The sequence below is a fragment of the Mytilus californianus genome, unplaced genomic scaffold (genome assembly GCF_021869535.1).
Source record: "Mytilus californianus isolate M0D057914Y unplaced genomic scaffold, xbMytCali1.0.p SCAF_1, whole genome shotgun sequence".
Classification (NCBI taxonomy): Eukaryota; Metazoa; Mollusca; class Bivalvia; order Mytilida; family Mytilidae; genus Mytilus; species Mytilus californianus.
In genome coordinates this window covers 131,423,907-131,448,430 of record NW_026262581.1, presented here as the reverse complement: position 1 = coordinate 131,448,430, position 24,524 = coordinate 131,423,907, and the positions used below count along the sequence as shown (strand labels likewise).

General features: G+C 30.4%; 1 protein-coding gene across 3 annotated transcripts in view; it reads right to left on the bottom strand.

Moving 5' to 3' along the window:
- Positions 1-24,524, bottom strand: part of LOC127734496 (eyes absent homolog 1-like) — a 118,705-nt gene that overhangs the window by 27,291 nt on the left and 66,890 nt on the right. For 2 of the 3 annotated variants that reach the window (XM_052244396.1, XM_052244415.1), the window contains exons 4-11: positions 16,396-16,448; positions 8,650-8,771; positions 5,762-5,839; positions 4,750-4,851; positions 4,242-4,308; positions 3,742-3,890; positions 1,089-1,169; positions 805-875 (exon numbers count right to left, since the gene is read on the bottom strand). In XM_052244396.1, coding sequence (XP_052100356.1) covers positions 805-875; positions 1,089-1,169; positions 3,742-3,890; positions 4,242-4,308; positions 4,750-4,851; positions 5,762-5,839; positions 8,650-8,771; positions 16,396-16,448 — 723 coding nt within the window. Of the gene's footprint in view, positions 1-804; positions 876-1,088; positions 1,170-3,741; positions 3,891-4,241; positions 4,309-4,749; positions 4,852-5,761; positions 5,840-8,649; positions 8,772-16,395; positions 16,449-17,603; positions 17,688-24,524 lie in introns of those variants that run through there. The other variant, XM_052244406.1, reaches the window with a different exon arrangement.

Below are 24,524 nucleotides of genomic sequence, written 5' to 3'. Positions count from 1 at the left end.
TTATAGAATATGTGTCAGTTCATAAACAATGAAAAACTAGGGTTTGTCATTTTGAGAAAAAGGCAACATTTATTTTGTGTCAAAATTTGATTTTGTATGCAGATAAAATTAATTTGTTTTGTATGAAGCTTTTAATAAATAAAATATGGTTACTTTCAGTTCAATGCAAAGAAACAATGGTCTGCTAAATTTTCAATCTTCCAAATTTTTCATACTTATATTTTGGTATCTTCCTCCTGATAAATTCTGTATGTATTATACATTCATTAAATTATAATGCATTTTTTCTCAACTTTTTAAACCTTAATGGGTTAAACTGTATTTAGAGTTTTTACTATTTTTCATTATAACAACACTTGACCTCCAAGATAAAGCCCTATTCCTTTGTGACCCCCTCACATTTCTAACATTAGTTTTACCTGTATTTTGTTTTATTAACATGTGTTCTCATTTCTTCCTTAGATTTTTCTGTTATATAATATCAAATGGTAAATATTAAAAGCATACCTAGGATATTGTGAAGGTGGGAACCTACGGGAGGGTTACATGGTTCTAAACACCCTCAATTCTTTCAGAAACTTTGGGAAATTTGTGTAAAACTAGTGAAAATAACTCTGGAACCACATCCCTATTTCTCTTGGCATAACCACAAAACATGCCCTCTTTACAAGTGTTGCTTTTACTAAATTGTGTTTCTGAGTTAATAACACGAAATGAGTAACCAATAATGAAACAAGAGTTTTATGATTTGATCAGTTGTCTTGGATATCAAACTTTGTGGTGTATATTTGATGATATACTTACAGATGACTGTTGATATGCGGCTGCCGCTGCTGCTGCTGCTGTTGAGTTGGTTGTAAATGGTACTTGTGGATCTAAAACATAAACAACAAATATTCTAGTCATTGGTATAAAACAGGGAAAATAAAATTTGACACCTCACTTAAGACAAACTAATAATAGTAATTCAAAAGTAATATGGACTTTTTCTAATATGTAATAATATTAAAAATTTCTATATGAAATATTATTTAAAAAAAAAAAAAAAAAAAATCATGCAACCAGATTACCTCAAATAAAATACTCACTGAAGCAATAGGCTGTCTGGTTGTAGCCTGTTTGGTAACTTAAATAATTTTGTTGGTTTCCTGCCTGAGTCTTTAATTTTACTGTAAATAAATGGGAAGGCATTTCAAGCTTGTTAACAAATTAATTGATCTTCTGAAGATATGTTTTGTTTTTATCAGAACCTTTTTCAAAATTCATAAATAGATAGTTAAACAGAGGCATTCTCAACTGTTTGAATACTCTTTTAAAGAGGAAATCATTAAAGACTATCTAGAAAGTCAAATGTTAAAACTAACCACTTGGATACCAGTGGAAAAGAACAAAAAGTAACAACAGGCACAAAATGATGACAATGGGTCCTCATCCCAGGACAACAAGAAAACTGTGATACAAAATTCTATGGAAAATAAAACTCAGCATGTGTAAATTGTGATTACTATTCAACCCACAAAAGCTAAACAAATGTCTGGGATGAAGGATCAATATGTACACTGTCCGTCACGACACCAATTTTATCAAGTCACCCCTGGAGTTCATTTTTACCCGTCATAAACAGCTAATCAAATTTTTTACCTGTCCGTGTTTCTACTATAAAATCATTCACTGCATTTAACGCTTCACATACTTTCTAAAGTTTAATGATTTTTCAATTAATGAAACTGGAACGCATATTAAAGTTGACAAATCCAAAGAAAACATAAAAAGTTTACTTTTCATAACTCTCCATAAATTTATTATTTTCTTAACATGCTACAATGGGGGTAGGTTGTGCCAGTGCTTAAATGATTAGTTTCACAGCAAAAATAATTTTATATTAAAACCTACAAAAAATGTAAAATGGATATAAATCAAGTACAAACCAATCAAAGCTACAGATTTTATATGAATGGTAGAAGAATATTTATGTTTCATTTAAGGGGTTTAAAACTCTTAAAAGATCATAAATCAGGCTTTATCCTAAAACACCTGCAAGCTTTTAAATGAATCTGAATTAATATACCAACGATTAACTTGCCATCATTATTTATATACAATTCACAGTAGGGTAACATGTTTTTTACCCTCAAACTATTTCTACTAAAGGAAAAGTTATTCACATGATGTTTTTAAAGTCTATATACATCTTCTGACATATTGACCTTCACACTATTCAAATTAGAACATAAATCAATGCTATTGATGCTTCTTAATGATCATGAAATAAAACATTTTATAATGTTTTGTTCATTTAGAAAAGTGTTCTCTACAAAAATAATTATCATGGAGATACGTATTATTTAGAATATCTACCTTTATTATAGACAGATAAAGTAACCTTCCTTCAATGTTAGGTGTTTTTATAAGCATATACAGAAACAGGATTGTTTTTTGCATGGTTGTCAATTTTAACTTTAGCCATAGAAATCTTTTTTTATTCCTCTGGCCTTTATAAAGCATTACAGGTCCAGTTTCTGCATTTTTATTTACCATGTTTCACAATAGGTACACTTGTACTGGGAGCATTCTCTTTATAGTGATACTAGCATGTATTTTACGTAGTGGGAAGGGGTACTTTACTGGGGAAGGGATGCATATTACCATATTTCACACAGAATTCAGTATCAAGTTTTCACTTCAAAATGTGTACTAAACATTCCCTCTTCCAAAACAAAAACAACTTTTTCTTTTTATCATTTAAATTTTGAACGAACGAGATCCTTTGATCATGATTATTTACTGATTGTTCTTTTTATTTTCAAATGTACATTCTGTTTAAAATTCATTATCTTTAAATAAAAGAAGGCAATCAACGAAAAATATTCAAACACAATGAAATCAACAGATCTTGGATAAAAAGTAATTCACCGTAATATATTCTATTGTGGTCATGTGACCAAATGGTTATCTATGCAATGCACTATAGTTAACACCACCGCCATCATGATCAGATATGTTTTTAGGGAAACATCTGACCACCATTTTTCCGATCCCTATCGGCAAACCTTAAAATCAATCTACATCACTGAGACAATGCATTATTGTAAGGAAGACAAAATATTACAGCATAAAAAATACAACAGATGCTAAAAAGTACATCATTAACGACTGTTAATGTTCAAGTAAAACTGAATTAAGTTTAATGAGGTGGAAAAAACTCTACATTCTTAGGAACACATCCAAAAAAGAAATTTACCAACACACTGATGTGAAAATTAAATAATTCAGTTATTCTCAGGTTAGGTGTTGCCAAACTTTCAATAAATACATATCTATTCCACAAATTCTCAATTCAAAATGTAAGTCAGTTTCTGAGGAATAAAAACTTAATGAAAACACAAAAGTTCAGTTACTTATGAAGAACTATGGGTAGTAAAAATAGATATATATAGGTAAAAGGTTCAATTTTGTATGAAGTTTTAAAGATTTTATGAACGATTCATGACAGACCTGATCTTTCAAACTTTCAAATGTAAAAGTTACCATGGAATTTTGTTTATAACCCAATCCCATAATATTGTGATGGACAAAATCAAAATTCTCCAAAAGGCCAAACATTCTGACCAGGATATGTGTTTTCAGTCATAGCTATTAGAATATATGCTTACAATCTAGTCTGTGAGCTGATCATAACACTGAAGAATAACATGTTGTGTTTAGGAATGAATGGTGACCTATTGATAACTGTCTACTTACATTCTGGTGCATAGGCTGCTCCAGCATACTGTGGTGGATAGAATCCTGTGTTAGGGAATGAATTCTGACCAAGATACGTATTCATGGCTGTTGTTGTGGTTAGTATTTGAACACTGCCGTCAGATGATACAACAATAGGTATGGTAGCACTGAAAAAAATATAACAGTTTATATATTCACAAAGTGCTATAGTACTCTCAACCTTTGAATGCCATATGTTACATCTATCCGTTGAATAATGATGTATAAAATCAAACCTTTGTTAAAAAATATACAATAGTAGTATGCTTGACTTTTTTCTATCAAAGCTTAGACAATATCAATCAATTATACTAAGTTTTTAACTGATTTCCATATAAATTTCTTTAATTCTACAAAATTCACCTGATATAATTTGTACTCTTATAAATAAAATAATTGCCGAAGATAAGTTTATTTATCTTTTTACAGTATTTTGCAGCATGAAATGCATATAAATTATCCAAAATAATGAATCGTACCTGTTTAAGAAATTAGTTAAATCTGTGGGTGTTAATTCTGCACTCTTGTCTATCTCACTTGTGGCTACTGAAATTTTAAAAAATAAAGACATTCAAGCAAGGGATTGACAAAATTCAAAATTATCATACAATAAAATTGAGAATGAAAATGGGGAATGTGTCAAAGAGACAACAACCCAACCAAAGAGCAGAAAAACAGCCGAAGGTTACCAAAACATTTATAATATATTTCCAAATTAGGTCCCCAGGGGGCATATACATGTAACAAATGTGTGGGTTTTTTTTTTACAAAACATTATTATATATTATATATACCAATACCTGATAACCTACAGATCATATTAAAAAAAAAAAAATTTAAATACATATTTGTTCATGTCCTGAAACATGGTACCAAATTAAAAACATATTGGTATGATTATCCAGGAAAAGAATCATGAGTTTATAGATCATGTGTAAATTTTGTTCCCATGTTGCCTTAAAGGGAAAGTAGAAGACACCAATTTACCTGCTAATGGATCTGTTTGTTCTGATGTGGATGTGTTGGACGGTAATGCTAGTGTAATAGTGGCAGGAGAGTTAGACACAACTGCTGCTGGTTCAGTCTTTACTGGAAATAAAAAACGGAAACTTATTATTTTTCCAACAGAAAATACTGATCACTTATCTTACCAAAGGATAATCATGATATTAACAAATAATATTAACACAAATATCTTTTTGTTCAGTGACAAGTATATCATGATTATTCTTATTCAGGATGTGAATAATATTTAAAACCTGTCCAAGCTTATTGCATGGAAGAGACACAAATGGGCAATCGTCTTGTGACAGCCACAGGAAAGTAAAGTGTGTTGGCAGATCTACAATGGCTGATATAATTATCCAAGGACGTCCTGATCAAAGACAATGACCCTTAATTCCTCAACTCGTCCAAGGGCAAATAAACCTCCCTTTACTTCCTTCTTGACAAGTGGTCACACTTCATAACAACTTGACGGATGTTATAATTACAGGAACCTCTTCACATCATCTTAACAACATTCCCCTAATTATATAATTTGTGTATAATAGAAAGCAAACAGAGTAATTATAACAGAATGACATTGTAGTTAATAAAGTGATTTGTCTATGATGCTTCTGTTGGATGTCTGTTTCATTGTTTAAAACAAGCTTCTTCTCCAATCTAAACTGAATTAAATCTATATTATATATATAAACTATTTACACCAAGATATAGTTTCATCTTTATTTTAATTCTGACAGTATAATGCAAAAGTTGAGATTAAGATGGCAATATTTAACAATTCATCTATGCAAAACATTCAAAGTCAATAAGCATGACAAAAATGGCCAAATAATCTCCATCATCTCCATGACAATGAGATTTGCCAATGCTAGTACAATTTCATACCAAATATAATTGACTTATCATATCAAGGATGAAAATATAAATGTTCTGATGTATCTAATTGGTTAATATACCCCAGGACTGGATGGTATAAAAAAGATATACACACCTACAGGTGAACTAACAGTAGTCACTACCCAACTGTCTTCACTTGTGAAAGTGGTGCCATCTTCTGTTGACAAGCCACCTAAAACAGAATAATTACAATACAAAAGTGATCAATACTAAACTGTCCACAAGATGCTATCTTGCTTATAGGCCAACCAAAAATAGAAAGTTCACAATATGAAAACCTATCTCAAGGCAGTATAATACCTAACTCTACATTTTTTCGCCTCTAATAGTGGCATCTATTAAGTTGACAAACTGTACTATACAGCAAGTTTACAATGAGAAAATCTGGACAAAATAACTAAAGCATTCTTAAGCATTCTTTTTAAGCCACAAACCTCATATGAATGTCAATATTTGATAAACTGATAGGACAATATGGCTGAAGCCACAACTCCCTTATGTGTCACTAAGAAATCAAATGTATCTTTTTTTCACAAAATTAATCATAGTCAAACTCATTTTCCTTGAAAGTTGGTGAATATGCATAATTAACTATGTTTCATACTATGACCATAATCCCAGTGAGACTTTCAGTGAGGTCTGTCCTTCAAGGTCAGGACCAGTGACTTCCATGTCAAAATTCATTGCCTAGATATTCTTTGTTACAACAATCACCTCTATTTTTTACAAGACAACAAGCCCCGATAATAACTGGCACATGACAGATCTTTACTTGACTGTGGAATAATTACGTGGCCATACGGTGCGGTTATTGCAACCAAGTACAATAGTTTTCTCCAAGCCTAATCATCGAAAGATTCATCAAATATGACATACAGATTAATTCAGAAAAACAAAAATTGATTAAATATAACTTGAATTGATGACAGCAATTATTGCAAAATTAATTAAATCTCAGCAGAGAGAAAAGTTCGGAGAAAATGGATGATTACGAAGCATTGCATGACCAAGACATATTATGGACGACAGTGGAATAGATTACTACGGAAACTCCTTGTCACATGATCAGAACAATATGTCTTTTTATGTTATAATGTAATGATTACAAATCACCCAAATTGGTGCATTCCACGCTTCCTTGCTTCTTTGTAGTCAATGCAATGAAAACAAAAGGTTTAACATACCCATAAAGCAGACAATAATTGCAAATTTAAGAAACAAATGCAAAAACAGCATGAACACTTAAATGACCTCTCTTCTAACTCACACATTATTTATAGTGGATAATGCTTCAGATTATTTATGTTAATGTATGGCAGCAACCTTTCAACAATAGTCTACTGATGGTCTGAAAGTCACAATATAGGATGATTTACATAGTTACACAGATGTAGACCTAGTTGCTGATCAATTTCTGTCAAAAACATATAACAGCTGAATAAAAAGTGCCTTAACAACAATGTAATACCCTCATAGTGTACATCCATCCCTGCATGGGGTAAAGTTAAAATTTCTGAGCTAAGACTGACGAAGTGGTGGTTATGTACTTATGGTACCATTGCTCTCCAGTTTTAAAGACTGACAGAAGTGGTGGTTATGTACTAAAAGTACATGGCTTTCCAGTTTTAAAGTTCCCACTGTATCAATAAATTCAAATTTCATTCATAATTTGATTTCTTACTCATCTGAAACCATGTCAGTGAAAAAAAATTTCAAAGGATTTTCTACCTTACAAAATCACTTATATCACAAAAATTAAATTAACTTATCAATATCAATATATTTCTAAAGGTAAATAGCTTTAAACCATACAAATACAAGTGCCATTTTCAAATTGTTTGACCAGAAATGAAATCATAAATGAAGAAAAGTCTGACCTTCAATAGAATTGAAAGGTATTTATCACACATTCCCCTCGGGAATAAAAAAACTCTATGAAATTAATTACTCTCACCCCAGATAAGTGAATGTTAATTCCCCTGTCAAAAATTCAGGTAATTATAAATTTTACGCCTTATTAAGCCACAATAGAATCAATCATTAGATAATTCTGATAAACAGATTTTAATAAAGAAATCAAATATTTTTCAATTAATGACTCATAGGGGATTTCAAAAGGTTTTTATATTCCAGACAAAATATATTTAATGATTCTGATTAAGTGTTATAGTGGAAAATAAGTGATGGCACCAATCTTTTTCTACCCTGCCTAAATTCATTTCTGTCATAAACTGATGCAACTGCTTAGGAATTTAGGTCTTTAAGGAATTCAGATCTTTAAGCAATCTCTATCTAAACAATTTAAATACAGAACAATTGTGTTCCATAATTAAAATTCAGGTCCACAATTTGAAATAAAAGTTTAGTCATTTTGTTAACCTTAACTAATAGTGACAAATATCAGAGCCTATATTCTAAAAATAAACTGCAAACAATGCCAAAATTATAAAATTGAAACGAAAATGTTATCTACTTCACACATTAAACATCCAGCAACAACATGCTTATTCAGGACAATAAAATAATTTGTTTTTAAATATTCATTAAAAAGGTTTCCCTAAATAAATTAATACCCTTCTTAATTTTTTTAAGTCAATGATTTTTTTGTGGGGTAGTTTGTAGTGACATATGGGAAATCACAGTCACTGGTTATAAAGACAAATAACGTTTCAGGCTTGATCCTTTACCTTACAGCATTTCCTCTCTATTCCTTCAGTCATATTTGTTTTTACCATGTGCTTATGCTAAATAATACTATGAACAGTTTTAACCTCAAACCATCACTGATTGGACAGAGATAAAAATAAAATAATACATGCTATTTGTATCACAGAATAGAATGTTACATTCTAAAAAGAAGGAAGATAGTTAAGGGACACTCATAAACCGTGAATATAAGACAGACAGACCACACCATAGCCAAATGAATACATAAGGCTACGCAGAAAACTAAAGATTGAGCAAAACAAAGCCCTAACTTACCATTTGTGGTGCCATTAGCTGGTAGATCTAGTGATGATTCTTTTGACTGGTCATGTAATGGTGAATGATTGGTATGACTATCTAATGAAGACTGCTCTAACAAGGGAGAAACTTCAATAAGTCTGAAAAATAAAGGAATAATCTGTCAACAAAGGATGAATATCTAATGAAGACTGCTCTAACAAGGGAGAAACTTCTATAAGTCTGAAAAATAAAGGAATAATCTGTCAACAAAGGATGACTATCTAATGAAGACTGCTCTAACAAGGGAGAAACTTCTATAAGTCTGAAAAATAAAGGAATAATCTGTCAACAAAGGATGACTATCTAATGAAGACTGCTCTAACAAGGGAGAAACTTCTATAAGTCTGAAAAATAAAGGAATAATCTGTCAACAAAGGATGACTATCTAATGAAGACTGCTCTAACAAGGGAGAAACTTCTATAAGTCTGAAAAATAAAGGAATAATCTGTCAACAAAGGATGACTTTCTAATGAAGACTGCTCTAACAAGGGAGAAACTTCTATAAGTCTGAAAAATAAAGGAATAATCTGTCAACAAAGGATGACTATCTAATGAAGACTGCTCTAACAAGGGAGAAACTTCTATAAGTCTGAAAAATAAAGGAATAATCTGTCAACAAAGGATGACTATCTAATGAAGACTGCTCTAACAAGGGAGAAACTTCTATAAGTCTGAAAAATAAAGGAATAATCTGTCAACAAAGGATGACTTTCTAATGAAGACTGCTCTAACAAGGGAGAAACTTCTACAAGTCTGAAAAATAAAGAAATAATCTCTCAACAAAGGATGACTATCTAATGAAGACTGCTCTAACAAGGGAGAAACTTCTACAAGTCTGAAAAATAAAGAAATAATCTGTCAACAAAGGATGACTTTCTAATGAAGACTGCCTCTAACAAGGGAGAAACTTCTACAAGTCTGAAAAATAAAGAAATAATCTGTCACCAAAATACCTAACAATAATTGCAAATTAGCAATACATGGCTTTCACACATGTTTTTGCAAGAAAATTAAAAGAAAATTTGAATAGTTCAATCTCTGTTATTCTGTACAATTCATTTGAATAATTATAGGTGTTCTATTCATAGAAATGGCAGCCGTATTGGTTGATCAATGTCAATACCAGGAATATATTTGAAACTTTACACACTATTGATGATTTTGACAAACATGACAAAGATTAGTTCCTTTTGCCCCTGTGGTTTCATAGGTGAAGATATTTTTTATCTGCAGAAAGAAGACAATGGATGATGGATGAGAGACAGACAACTTATGGCCATGCGATTACTATAGCTCACACTAAACCTGTGAGCCAGGTGAGCTAATAATTTTAAATAAAAATTTTCAAAATTTGAGAATAAAAAGTGCAAGCCTTTAAAAACAAAAAACAAACCATTTTTTTCATCAATGGCTTCTCAAAAACCAAGAATTTGATAAATGACACCAGTTGACCTAAAATCTAATTTGTGGTTAACAAGAACAAAGACCATGTACTTTTTATCCAACATATTTTAGATGTGAAACCTATACATATAGTATTCTCACTATTTATTTAAACATTCCATGGATATTCCTGGAAACATCTTGGAATGGGGTTGTTGAACTTTAACAATATAATTTTGTAGGTGAGAAAACTTGAGCAAGTAAGATTATGGCACAAAGTATACATGCCTCAGTGTTTTCCCTAATAATTTTTTGAAGGATAGGGTTGACTGAAAGGATGGTGGTCATGGATTTAAAAGGATGGAGCTTATGATATAGGGAAATAAAGAATTTCAAATTTTGAATGATGGGGGCCGAAATTATTAATGCATTTGGACACCACAATGCATAAAACCTATAGGGAAAATTCGGTGATGATGTCTATCCAAACAGGAAAGATGACCAAGCACTTGTTTCATATTCACACATATTCCATGCCCATCCAAAGTTAAAACTGGTATCCCTGTCATACTATTGGCAGAGATATAGAACATTCTATAGATTTCTACATGTCTTACAAACAGAAACTACCAGCATTAACAAATTGACCTGCTGATTGACCTGCTGACAGCTAAAAAGCTAGATTTTAGAAAAATGTAACAATTTTATGACGTAGATATTCTCAGTGTGTCAGTTTATGATTATTGATTCTAAGGAAATAACAATTTATATCCGTGATTCTCTACATAACGATGGATTGTGGGATAAAATGGTTCCCTGACATATCGGAAATTAGGCAGCAGACATATGCTGTATAGCGCCATTAACAGTTTAAATCAGACAAATTAAAACAGCATCAAAACATTGTATATGATCAATAGTAAACACTTTCTGACCATCAAAATTAACACTTTAAGGAGCTGTTATCTCAAACAATCTCTAAGCATGATACACACAGACTACAACCACTATCAACATTTCAAAGAAAGCCATTGCACTTAGAAACAGTAAATGTTTTCAGAAATCTATATTATTATTCTTAAAATATCTTCAGCAATTTATTGTGGAAAAGGCACAATTTTTAAGAGAATATAGAAATCAGCAGAAACTTTCTGGTCATCAGTATTAATCCTTGATAGAGATGTCTAAGATGATTTGGAACATGAGTACTATTTCAGACTTATAAAATAAACAAAAAATTTCCTTGGGTGACAAACTATTCTGAATAATCAATATAAAACATTTCCTGGTCTTATTAAAGCTTAGCAATCAAGCTTTCAAAAGAACATGTTAGTATTTATAATTGAATTTTTCAAAATCGTTTCAAATCTTTTCACTGGAAATAATTTTAACATGTTTAGCAAAATTTTAAAGAAATAAGAAAAATTGAAAAAAGCATCGAAGTTTAAAACAAGTTAGATACACTACATTATGATAATAGCTTTCCTAACCTATGATAACCTAAAGCATGTAATCTTAATGATAAATCTGGACTAAAGCATGAATAGGAAAAATGTCTGCCTTTATTCAAATCTACGATGGGAAGAAAATCAGTGAATTCCTTGGTTTAAAACCAAATTTGTACTTCTGTATAGAGTTCAGCTGTTTTATCAACAACCTGTAATTACTGTATGCATATGAATGGGTATTATCACTCAGATTCTAACTATAATCTAATCCTTAAACAACATCAAAATTATTTTAACTATGCTCAATTATTTCCTGTTGTTATGTATAAATTAATAGTTTACTCATTTTGAAATCAGGATAGAGTCCTAGATAAAAGACACCAATGATAGGACTCCCAAATCAACAAGCTCATGTATATCTACTTTTATATCTCAGCTATTTTAAACAAACTGTTCCTATATTTTTAAACAATACACTTTTGAACATAAATGAAATCCATCATCATTATAAGCTTTGTTTCATCTACACATTTATCATCAGAAACAGCATTAAATGTGTGAAAACAGTGAAGTGGTGGTCATCCACAGCATTACCAAGGTATGATGTACTTCACTTATATTGAAACAGCATTAAATGTGAGAAAACAGTGAAGTGGTGGTCATCCACAGCATTACCAAGGTATGATGTACTTCACTTATATTGAAACAGCATTAAATGTGAGAAAACAGTGAAGTGGTGGTCATCCACAGCATTACCAAGGTATGATGTACTTCACTTATATTGAAACAGCATTAAATGTGAGAAAACAGTGAAGTGGTGGTCATCCACAGCATTACCAAGGTATGATGTACTTCACTTGTATTGAAACAGCAATATGATTTGTTACCAAGGTATGATGTACTTCACTTGTATTGAAACAGCAATATGCTTTGCTATCTATTTATCTTTATAGGAATTTTGTGCGTTTATGAATGCACAAAAAATATCTTGACATCAAATATAAACCTCATTAGCTAAAACCATGTACTATTATACATTGAAAACAGCAAATTAATTTTCTAAAGTGATATAAACTTGATGAGCTACCTACTATAAATCATTGCCAGCTTAATCCTCCTGCAGTAATTGTCTTTTGTGCAGGTGCTGTTTGTATTAATGCAGCATATTTTCTATGAACTGACATTTCCATAAAAGCAATTTTCTAAGACAATTATTACAACTGTAATAGTTTACAACTGCCATGTAAAGAAAATTACAAACTTTAAAATACATTCTCTCTTCTATACAATTGCAGGTTACAAATTAAGCTTTTTTTTGCAGCAATAAATATTTTATCGACAAACATAAAATGAGCTTGATGAAATGAGACTGTTTTAAAGCAAACAATGGACTGTTGTCAACAAACAAGAAAAGAATCTCGTAAAAATACTTGTGAATGGAACAGAGCACAACGTTAAAGTTGTTCGGAGGAAGTCCCTTAAGATGGAGTAAACTGACAATTATATCGCTATAAAGGAAAGAAATCCAATTAATTATCTGCTGATTAATTCCTTTGCTGTTGTAATTTTCTTATGGAAATGGTGCATTTGTCCTGAATGGTTACAAGATTTGTTAGAGAAGTGGCGTGTTTCAATGACAGCCTTCAGAGCAAACTTGTGCAATCTACAGAGGGATGATGCAAGGCAGTAGGTTACACTCAATACAAAACATAAAAGTTTTCATTGTCACAAACATAATTATATTCCTCTGGTATACTTTAATAAAAAGGAAACACATATTTAACGGAAAGCAAGTAAATAGTGTCCAAGACAAAATTGAGGAATGTCCTCATTTATAAAAGTCATAGTGTGACAGATTACTGCCAGTTCAAGGAACAAAATATGTGCTAAATCAAGCCTTTCCAATAAAATTATTCATCATTCAATTAAAAAGGACACTCCAAAAACTGACTATAATCTTTTGTCTTTGCTACCACCCTCACAGGTGGTGCGTTCATATTTAGATGTTAAATCATCAATGATTATTTTAAATGTGCGTCAGTATAAAAGATATATTGTTTAGTTGTGTGATTACACCTGGTCAATGCACATTTTTTGTTGAACAGGTAGCAGAAATAATTGTTTTCTCACCTGTTTTACATACAAGGAAGGCGCAGGTATCCAGTCTGGTATAATTCTAAACACAAACAAGGACATTATGATTGTAATTGACGGAGAAACCAGCAAACATAAAAATAAGCCATTCACAAACTAACAAGCGTCCACGATACAAGAATTACCACTAAACTGCTAGTAACTTATTTTAAAATTTAGCAGACCTTACTGTTTTTTTACAAAAGACTGAGTAATCCTAAGTAATCTATCAATTAATATAAACAGATCCGATTTTCAGTTCCACTGATCTAGAAAAACACTTATTCAAGGTTGTAATAACTGACAATATAACAGACCTGCAATCAATACAATAATGTGCAATAATACATTAAAAAAAAGAGGTAAAAAGACCGACTGACCTGATACATAGTAACCATGTAATAACATAAGGAATGGGTGTGACTGCTTTTCTCTATCACCTTGCACATTCTTTTACTGTCTTTTTACATCAAGTCTGCTAGACTTTGACCCTGTAGTCTGTTTAAGTACCTTATCTTTAACATTAGGTCAATATTCAAAGGTCTACTCAAATTTTATGTACAAATAATTCATTTTTAATTAGTAATTTAAATTGTAACAATTTTATATCTTTCAAGACTTTTTTAATGCAATGGTCCAAAACTTTTGATATATTTTTGGAAGTAAAAGGGCACTGCAGACAGCAACGTCCTTGTTTTGTCTAGAAATGACACTGTTTGAGATACATGTCTCTGTTTACTATTTATGAAGCATAAGGTAACATATGCAAGATTGATATATAAATATTGAATCTTAACATAAGGGGTTTCTTAGTATGAAACATACAATATCACACCTGTGAGTTGATCATATATGAAGCCTTAATGGGCACAACATACAAGATGAGGATACAAAACATACTCTCGTTTAAAATAAAATTAAATTGACAATGCAATGGAATTTAATACTAAAACGACGTTATGAAAATTAACAAATAACAATTTCTTTGCAATAATAATAATTTAAACCTACCGTCCACTGTATGATCAGGAAGTTTTAATATGTGTAGTTATATGATACAGTGGTACTTAGCATCAGTTTTGTCTTCCCGTTTCACTTTAAGAAAACTGTATTAAAATTTTTAAATTAAAATTTTTTAATTTTGAAATATTTATTATATATGTGACATGTTTTGAGACAGAAAATAATTTAAGACTTTCATTAAGATTTAATTAGAACTTTTATGAGGTGCTGTAAGTAAGGATTGGTCACAAGACAGCACTAATAACAATGGTGTATTATGTAATGAAAAGCCACACTGACCCACATAAGGTCTTTGATATGGTACAATGTAATCAGTACAAAACGATGGATGGATTGGTGTTTATTGTCCAGTGGCAAATGTTACATGCATATCAGGTCTAGAACATGTTGATTTGAATAAATATGAACTCTGGTGCGTACAAGACAGATTATCTGAGTCAGATTTTCAACCAACAAGTTCACAAGGTGACAATATGCAGGAAAATATGTCACTCCACATGGACACATTATTCTGACCCGAACTTGACCAGTCTTACCCACACACATTATTCTTACTCTGAGCTATCCAGTCTTTGCTTTTACCCCTCAATGTTGCATGCTCAGAGGAGAAGCAGAAAAAAGATTGCCTAGTGCAGTAGCTTCTTAGGTCCCTTTTGTAGATAATCTACATTTGTACACATTGCTAAAGTAACTGTAGGATAAAATGACAGTAAAATATTTGTAGAGTATCTGCATTTCAGAAAAGCAAATGCTTTCTCTTTAATCTTTACAAGCAGAGAACAGTAATTGTCAAGCTGAGTCTATAATGCCCACTACTTCCTGTTCTGGGTCTAGAGGTCACTTCACCTAGTAATAGCTTGACCCTAATGACTTTAATGGTTTACTTCACCCATGACCTGAACTTCCACATCATTATTGGTCAAAACAAAATCATGAAATTAAAGTTCTGTGTACAAATCTCAAAATGCATCAAGATTTGTCAAAACAAACCAAGATGGAGTATAAATGTTTTGTCCAATAGCTCACTATTGCAAGTAAATGGCTGCATGAATTCTAGACACAGATAATGTTCTCTGTGATAAATAAATGTTTTAGATAGACTATGTCCCCTAAGTTCCAAAGATCAGAAAATAAGGTAAATGTTGTGGATCATACATCTACATGTATCTCCTAAAATACTGGGAAAAAGCAATATAACATAGGAACTACAGTTTTATCATTGTTCCCCATCTTTAGAGTCGCTGAAATACTTTTGACTAAGACCTGAAGTGCCTAACATTATACAGCAATAGACAGTCCTCAGATATAAAGAGCTATGCAGCATACTGAAAATATGATCATGAATTTTTGAAATAAAGTTTTGGATCTACATAAAAAGTGCAAATAGTATAGGATTGAAAATAATTTTTAAAGAAAAAGATTTGTAAGCTTTGTTTCATTTCTATAGCAGGATAATACAAATTCAGAAATCAGATACTTCTTAACTGAGTGGGAGTTGGTATTTTCTTTCTGTGTACCTCTGCTTTTGCTTTTTCATACACTATATAATGATGCACTGAATGGTAATCATTCTTGCTTTTGCTTTTATTTAATTTTGTTTCAGAACCAGACAGTGACCAACAGTTCATTGCACAACAAACAGAAATTATAGATGTATTATTACATCTGTTACTGTATATTTCCATCTATTATTTTGCAACTATAGAATTTCCGCAATGATTATATTGTACTCACCGATCGTCAACAAGGTTATTGTCTAAGCTGTTATCTTTCCTTGCTCGCTTCACCTGTAAATTACAGAAGAAATTCTTTAAGCCTAAAGCCTAAATCTGTCAAATCTTTATTCTATCTATCGCGATCTACTCCACAATTTACAACTTCCCCTACCAAACCAGAAGACCATACAATATAAACTCGAAGCTTTTCTCTACCTATCATTGAAAAAGTCATTAAATCACTGATTTTAATTCAACAAATACTGAAAACAGTCATTTAAAATGTCAAGAAAATGACCACTGGCTCTCTTTGGAGAATTTATAAAGAACTTGTTATTTCTGATGATAATGTTCATTTTCTGAGCATTGACATTCTAAAACACCTATTTATTATTTAAAGGGTTTTGGTATTTATTTTTCATTTAAAATTTCCATGTCTCTGTTGTAGAAATATTTGACAATATCCCCCTTTCCATCTCATTAATGTCATCAGACAGACAAATATTTTTTTTGCACGAAGCTATTTTGCATTACAATAAGTCCAGTTCTGTTTCCAAAAATCAACAATAACATTCCCTCTGCATGAGAAGTGTCATACAGAAGTATGTGTTTACATATTTTACTTTGCAGGTTCTTATTGTGTTTTAAATGTTTTGAAAACTAATGAAATCCAACATTCTTCGCTGGTACCAAAGAAAACTATATATCACCACTCTGTTAGTCTTTGAATGTGTGTTTTCTATTTTGACAAGTAAGGTGATGGTTGTAGCTGCAGTTTTCTGTGGTAATCTTTATTTTTGAGGTAAGCAGTATTTTTTGGAAACTGCATAGAATTCAGAACTAGTTCATCATCTGCCCAAAACATTAAGGGTTCTAATCAGATTTATAACAATAGATTGTTACACCCTTCTTTTGATTTATTATATACATGTGTACATAATTGTGCAGCACAAAAACACACATACATGCATTTGTTAATGGATGAAACAAGCACCTGTCAAACAACCATTGTCTTATCCAATGTCAAGGTCATACTCTACAAACAATTAATTTGATAAACTTATGAAAAATCATTTAAAATCACTTCCCAATTCATAACATAGATAAAGGGTATAAAAGTAAACAAATATCAATTTTATTTCAATTAAATATCAAAATCAGCATGGAAATGATGTGTAGATAATGGATACATAATTACATGATAATATGAGGGGTATGAAAACTCACCAGAGGTGGAGATGATGGGGGAGAGTCATCCAACCAAGCAAAACTGGGGTTCTCACTCCCCAAAATCATCCTCAATCATATACACAACACAAATATTCCAACAGAAAAAACGTGGCTACACAAAATCAGCCATTATCTCAAGGAAAACAGGTCAAACATATGTGTCAGAAACTGTGCAGGCTGAGATTTTCTTCTGATTAGAGTGAGTAAAGCCATATGTGAAAGATTTGACAACACAGTGGGATGAATACAGTCAGAATTAATTAATAATCACTTAATTAAACAAATCTTTTCCTCAACAAGGAATATCAAGACAAGCTTCAAAAATTTCAAATAAATGCTGAACAATAAAAGACAATTAATGAGAAAAATATGAAATTGGTCACCAGTTATTTAATGAAATAACATAATACATATTATCAATATATAATGATATAAATGTACCTATAAAATCATCTTGTACTTTACATGTTATTATGTCATTTCTATTACCTTCAAGAGGGCCTCAAGCAAGATAAGTGAAAACTAATTTGGTAACCCTCTTTTAATAACGAATAACTATTATTATTATTATTATTATTATTATTATTATTATTATTATTATTATTATTATTATTATTATTATTGTTATTATTAAGATAAAAAATCCATGAAAATGTATGACTTCTGTGTTTTGACAAAATGGCAGTTCAGGTTAATATTGAATAGTATTAGTTTTCCCAAAGCATTTTTATATAATTCCTCTCTGTTTCTGTACAAAAATATGTAAAATATTAAGTTTTCATCAATTTGAATTAATTCTCCAAAAAATCCAGCATCAAAGAAAATGTAAGAAATTTATTGACTTTAATCTATACAAGACTGTGAACATGATTTTGACTTCTGTATGTTTTAAAACTGGAGAAAACATCTGTTTCATATTATCAAAATAATCCCAAGATTTCTCAAAACAGCAGCAGGAAAATGAATTTATAGCAAGTTCAGTGATAAACTTGTCAAAATTAATACATAAATCACTTATAAATATTTTGAGTGGTAAAGTTTTTCCTTCTGCCGCTAAACACAAAACGTCCTTATTCTCATGATATTTTTTCCTCTTTAATTTTTTTTTTTAACAATTATCTAGCCTAAAAATACTCAAATTTTAAAATGGAGCTTTTAAGATTGTCAGTATTGCTTGATAAATATTTAACATACACTTTTGTCTTGTTAAATATTTATAACTTTGTCTTTAAATTTTTTTAATGCTATGTTTGCTTTTCTACATTAAAAGACGATATTTGAACACTTTTGAAAATCTGTGTAAAGAAAAGCATTGTCCCATAGTCATTGATATGATCTGTTAAAACGTATGCACAGCTGAACATATTGAGGAAAAACCTACTTAGAACAGAATTCATCTTAACAAAAACAAAACTGATCACTCAAGCAAATTCTAAACAATGTTTAAATCTGAGGAGTGACTCTAGTCATATAGATACCAATAAAAAAATATTAGCTTTGATTCTGTCACATTTTTCAACACTGCAAACATCAAGTAGATTACAAGTATATATTAATTTACTAAAATATTGAATTCTTACTTATAAAAGTTCCTATTTTTTCCTCATATCTGTACATCAGGACAGAACTGTATAATCTATATAGATATTAATTTACTTACACGATTAGATAAATGACGGCTTAATTATTCATATGAAGTTATCCTTTCAGAAACAACACATCACAAAGACAACAATTACAGGTAAAACATCAAAGGATTAACCTGACAGGTGTACTGGTACCTTAACAGGTGACCAGTAGTTGACCACTTGTGGACTCAGTAGGATTTATATCACCTCAGGAAATGTGTGAAAACAGGAAAATCACAAGGAAATTAAAGAGAATCAGATTTCCTTGAAAACAATGGGTTATGTGGGTACTGGCTTAATAGAAATAATTAATATTTATAACAACAGATAAATATAGGTAAAAGAAGCAGGTGTCATCATTCTTATCTTTTCAACTTCACAATATTTATAATACAAAATAAAGTAACAACGAAGACATCATGAGGGAATAAACAATGAACATAATATAATTCAGCTTTATCTTAGTTATTATATTTCATATTCAAAATTTGTAAATATTTACAGTTAGACTTTAGGACTAAAAATTGAATATTGTGAAATGAAAAAAAAAAATTAAAAATTTTAAAGTCAGCTTTTCACAATTTGTAAAATAGTTATAAAAAAAATAATTTATAAATGAATCTATAATCCTAGAATTTATACAAATATTGTTATATTAAAGGTATTCTAATATGATATTAAAAAGAACTCTATTGAATCACACAGGGAAACTTGTTCACCCGGCTCACAAAATATCATGTTCGATTAAATTATTGTGAATGGCAGTTTCTTTAGGATTTACAACTTTTAACACTGTAATTTACCTATTATAGCATTTCTCTTGAAAGGTTAAAGCCGAATACTTTACTGAAATTATTTATAATCATTTATGTCTATTTTTTAACAGCAATTATTTCAATTTTTCCTTTGTTAAAATTTATGACAAAATTCTTTTGATGTTGTCCGGTAAAAACTATTAGCTAAATAAGGAAATTGTTGATAATTATGTCAGCTACACACATCAAAGGTTCATAATCAAAATAATATTTATTTTTGCAATTTTTTTCTATAGAAATATTTGTTCAAAAATTTATTATGAACTATTTTTGCAATTTTGTTGGAATAGGTTTATTCCTAAATTTTAACAAATTTAGTTTTTACAAATTCTTTTCTTTGTATAAAAAAGTTTTCTTTTTCATGATTTTAATTAGATACTGATGGAATAATTCGAAAATCAAAATACAATAAAATTAAACAAAAAAAGTTTCTGGTTTTAAAATGAGATGTACATTAGAATAAAGAACGGTAAAAATTATAATATAATTTCTTTACATCTTAACAGCAGCCAAATACTTTAAAAAAAAGTATGTATACAAAATCTTTTTAAAAAAAGGTAAATAAAAAAAAGTATGTATACAAAATCTTTTTAAAAAAAGGTAAAAAACTAACAAAAGAAAAGTAAATTTTGTAGAATCGTAATTTACATTAAGTAAATTTAAAGTCTAAAGAAGAGTAATTTTGTACAAACAACTAACATAAAATTCTTAGTAGTTAAATGTCCTCCCTTCTGTTTAAACAAGAGCCGAACCATGTTTACCCGCCATTTCACCAACAATTGTAGTGTTTAAAATCAACTTTGAGATCCTAATTAGAGAAAAAAGGATTACGGAAAAAATGTTTTAAGTAAACATTGAAGACCTACAGGAGGTTGGCTAAAGGAAATGATCAACTTCGACTTTATATTTTATCTGAATGAAAGTCCAAAATTTTACTTGGTCAATTTTAAAGATGATGCTTGTGACATACAAACATAGTAATAATACATAAAATTGAAAAAGAAAAAAAATATTGTGTTTAAGTAGCCTTAAGGGTTAACATAAGGAATTTAAAAAAATGGTTTAAGGTATTACGGTGGAAAATAATTAAAAGTACTAAAACTTGAACTTGATTTCAATAGAATTGTTAGAAAAATTACATTCATGCTGAAGAAAATCCATCAACCTTTTTTCAGTTGATTAAATTTCAAAACACTTCCAATTTGACAATATATAGCCACTGGCTATTTAAGATTTTGGCAAGAAAAGTAACAAATTTGTAATGTTACACCTAAAATGAAACTGACCCATATTTAAACAACACATCTGACTGGTATCAAAACTGATACACAAACAACATGGAAAATAATATGGAAAATAATACAGACGGAAAAACAAAGGTCACACTTACCTCAACGATATCTTAATTCCTCAATCACAAGACAAAAAAACATGCAAAAACGGACAAATTGTCCTGACGATTAGATCAGGGAGGGGTATCAGGTATCACCCCCACGCCCAGACCTGTTGGTGGGTATCTTACCTGTATCCCAGTGAAAACCAATAGGTATAATACACAAATTTGCTACTTTTTACTGGAATTTAATCCTTCTGTATACAAGCACAACCCACTAATCCCGACTCTAAGTTAATCAGCACTAATTAATATTCACATTTACTCCAACTTGTCTTGTCATTGGGTTTATAAAAGTCATTAAACACCAGCTGTGGGAGGAGCCAAGGCATAATAGCATGAAACATATTCTATTGATTAGCGATGTCACTCTGGCTAGAGGCGGGGTTAATTCATGTCCTATCACTCTACAGTCAGGAACAAATGAAGTCCAAATAAAATAAAAACTTTATCTTGTTAAGGCTTATGTCAGCTGTTAAAACATCAAATATTTTAATCAACACCAATTCTCTCTACATTAATGACAATTATAATCAGCCTGAATCTTTTGATTCTGTAAGAATATTGTTCTAATTTAAAGATGGGTGCCTTTTATTACTGAAACCACAATCAACTTTATTGTCATTAATTGGTAAAGGATAGTACTCTGATAAATCCTCTAACCAAAGTATTGTTTTTATTTCATTGATAAAACAACTTACTGTGAAGCTTTTGTCTGCAGTCAAATTTTTAATTTCAATTTCATTGATTTTGACAAAAAGAAAGAAAATAGTTAAAATCATCCTTTTATAAGACTATTATTATTTGTTACAGATGAAATTAATACAATTGATAACATTGCTTCTCTATCTAATATAAACAAATTGTTTGATAAATGAATGACTTAATTATATATAAAATCAGGAGAGATTCACAATAAATCTGAAATTCAAAACAAACTATGAAAACATAATTTTTTTTTTTTTAACAAAATCTAGAAAACCACCATACAACTTTAAATATGGAATAGGAGAATTAAATTGGCTTTAATCCATTCTTATCTTCATAAAAATCACTCAATACACCATGGTCTATTATTCAACAGAAACAGTCTAAAAAATAATGGACCAAAATTAACAAATTAAACAACTAGACGGCCTGCAGATCTGGTAATTAGCTCTATTGGATTTAATTTAATGTCAACAATGGGCATTCTCTAACCCTAAAAAATGTATGCATTCTTTATAATATTTGCAACAATTTACAGGATTTCAGAAAAAAATTTTGTTGCATTTTGAATTCAATAATTAAAAGAATTACTTTATCGTGCATAAAAAGGAGATTTAGAGAGGATTTCCCAAGTATTACTCCTGAAAGGTTTGAGGGAGAAAAAAACCTTTAGAGTTTCAGAGGTAAAATTGAAAAATTCATTCATAATTTACTTATGGAACATTTTGTCCTCTTAAAATGAAAGTAATAAAATATACTTTTAAAAGACCATAAATTATAACATAATACTGTAAATAAATTTTCTGAGAAAATCATGAAAATGTGATTTTCCATAAGGTTCATCTATACCTAAAGCGAATCCCTGCTTCCATGTATGCCACTTGATCAGTAACAAAACAAATATTTTAGTAGAAATTCTCCCAATCATAATTCTTATGAGCTCTATTAGGATTTGGTCCTTTAGTTTCTTCAACAGAGATATATAGAATAATGGCATTTTTGTTTTTGATACTGACTTTATCAGCAAGAATATCAAGCAAGCCCACTAGGGCTAGCTGATATTGGAGGGGATGAAGTCATTATCAAAAAATAAAATGCCATTATTCTTTTTATCGCCAATTTGTCTTAACTGTATGTTTTTTTGGTTGAGAATATGAAGTAAGATGAAATAGTTAGTAAAACTACTATTAGGCGTACAAAATGTTGGGATAGTTGTTCGGTTTTATGAATGAAGTCGTGTTTCATTGATAAATTGACACGGATTGACTTGAGCACATGCCATTGCTGCACTGATACATGACGTCATTGCCTAATATTTTTGAATATCAAGTCCTGTCCATGATCTTAAAAATATCAGGCAGTAAGATCAAAGGGAAAATGTACAAATTGCCGATAAATTAAAATATTAGACCAATTAGAACCAAAAATTGCCTTTATTTGTCAGGGATATCAACATTACCACAAATTACTAAAAATCTCACTAAATTTATTTTTGAGATAACAATTTGATTTGGAAGCTAGGCTTTAAATGTGGAAAGAGATATCACACCTCAATTTTTTAGAGTGATGTTATTTATAGAGCTTGTAAACTAAGATATGATCCCTGTATTTATAGTGGTCCTTCTTATTCTTTAAGGTTATCTACTTGTGAGCACTCAGCTCTCCCCCAACCTTCAACAAACTGTAAAGTTTAATACATAACTAAACACATATTGCTATCCAGTTACCAACACTTATAGTTTTATATCTGTCAATATATATTGTATATTCATATTAAATCTGTTGGAGGTGTACCGATTGGTATTTCATTCTTGGAAAACATGGTCTGTTATTTGGCTTTGAACTAGCTTTTATAACCTGTGAGTACTTTGTGTCTTTTTTCATTTCTTAACTGTCTACAAATATAGTGCTTCAACTGAATTTTAATGGGGGAGAGCTGAGGGCTCACAAACATGTTTTAAAACGAACACATAGTCTGTCCCAAGTAAGGAGCCTGCATTACAGTGGTTGTTGTTTTCCTTCTTTTGGTGATGGTTGTCAGATTTGAAATCATACCACATCTCTTTATTTATATGTTTTCAATGCTGCTCAATCCACATTATCTTTGACCATTCAGTGGACATGGATTTATAGGATAGAAATCATTCATGTATGCTGGTCATTTAACATTGTCTTTGACCATTCAGTAAACTTGGATGTACAGGAATGGGTGTATTCTGCAGAAAACTTTACCATTAAACTTTATCGGACAATCTCTATAATTATCATTTCTTTAGTCGGTAAAAACTTGTTGAGGGTCATCCTTCATACAGTAAATTATCTAAATCACTTGTTTTGTCACAAAATTGAAAATTTATAGTACATTATTATAAGT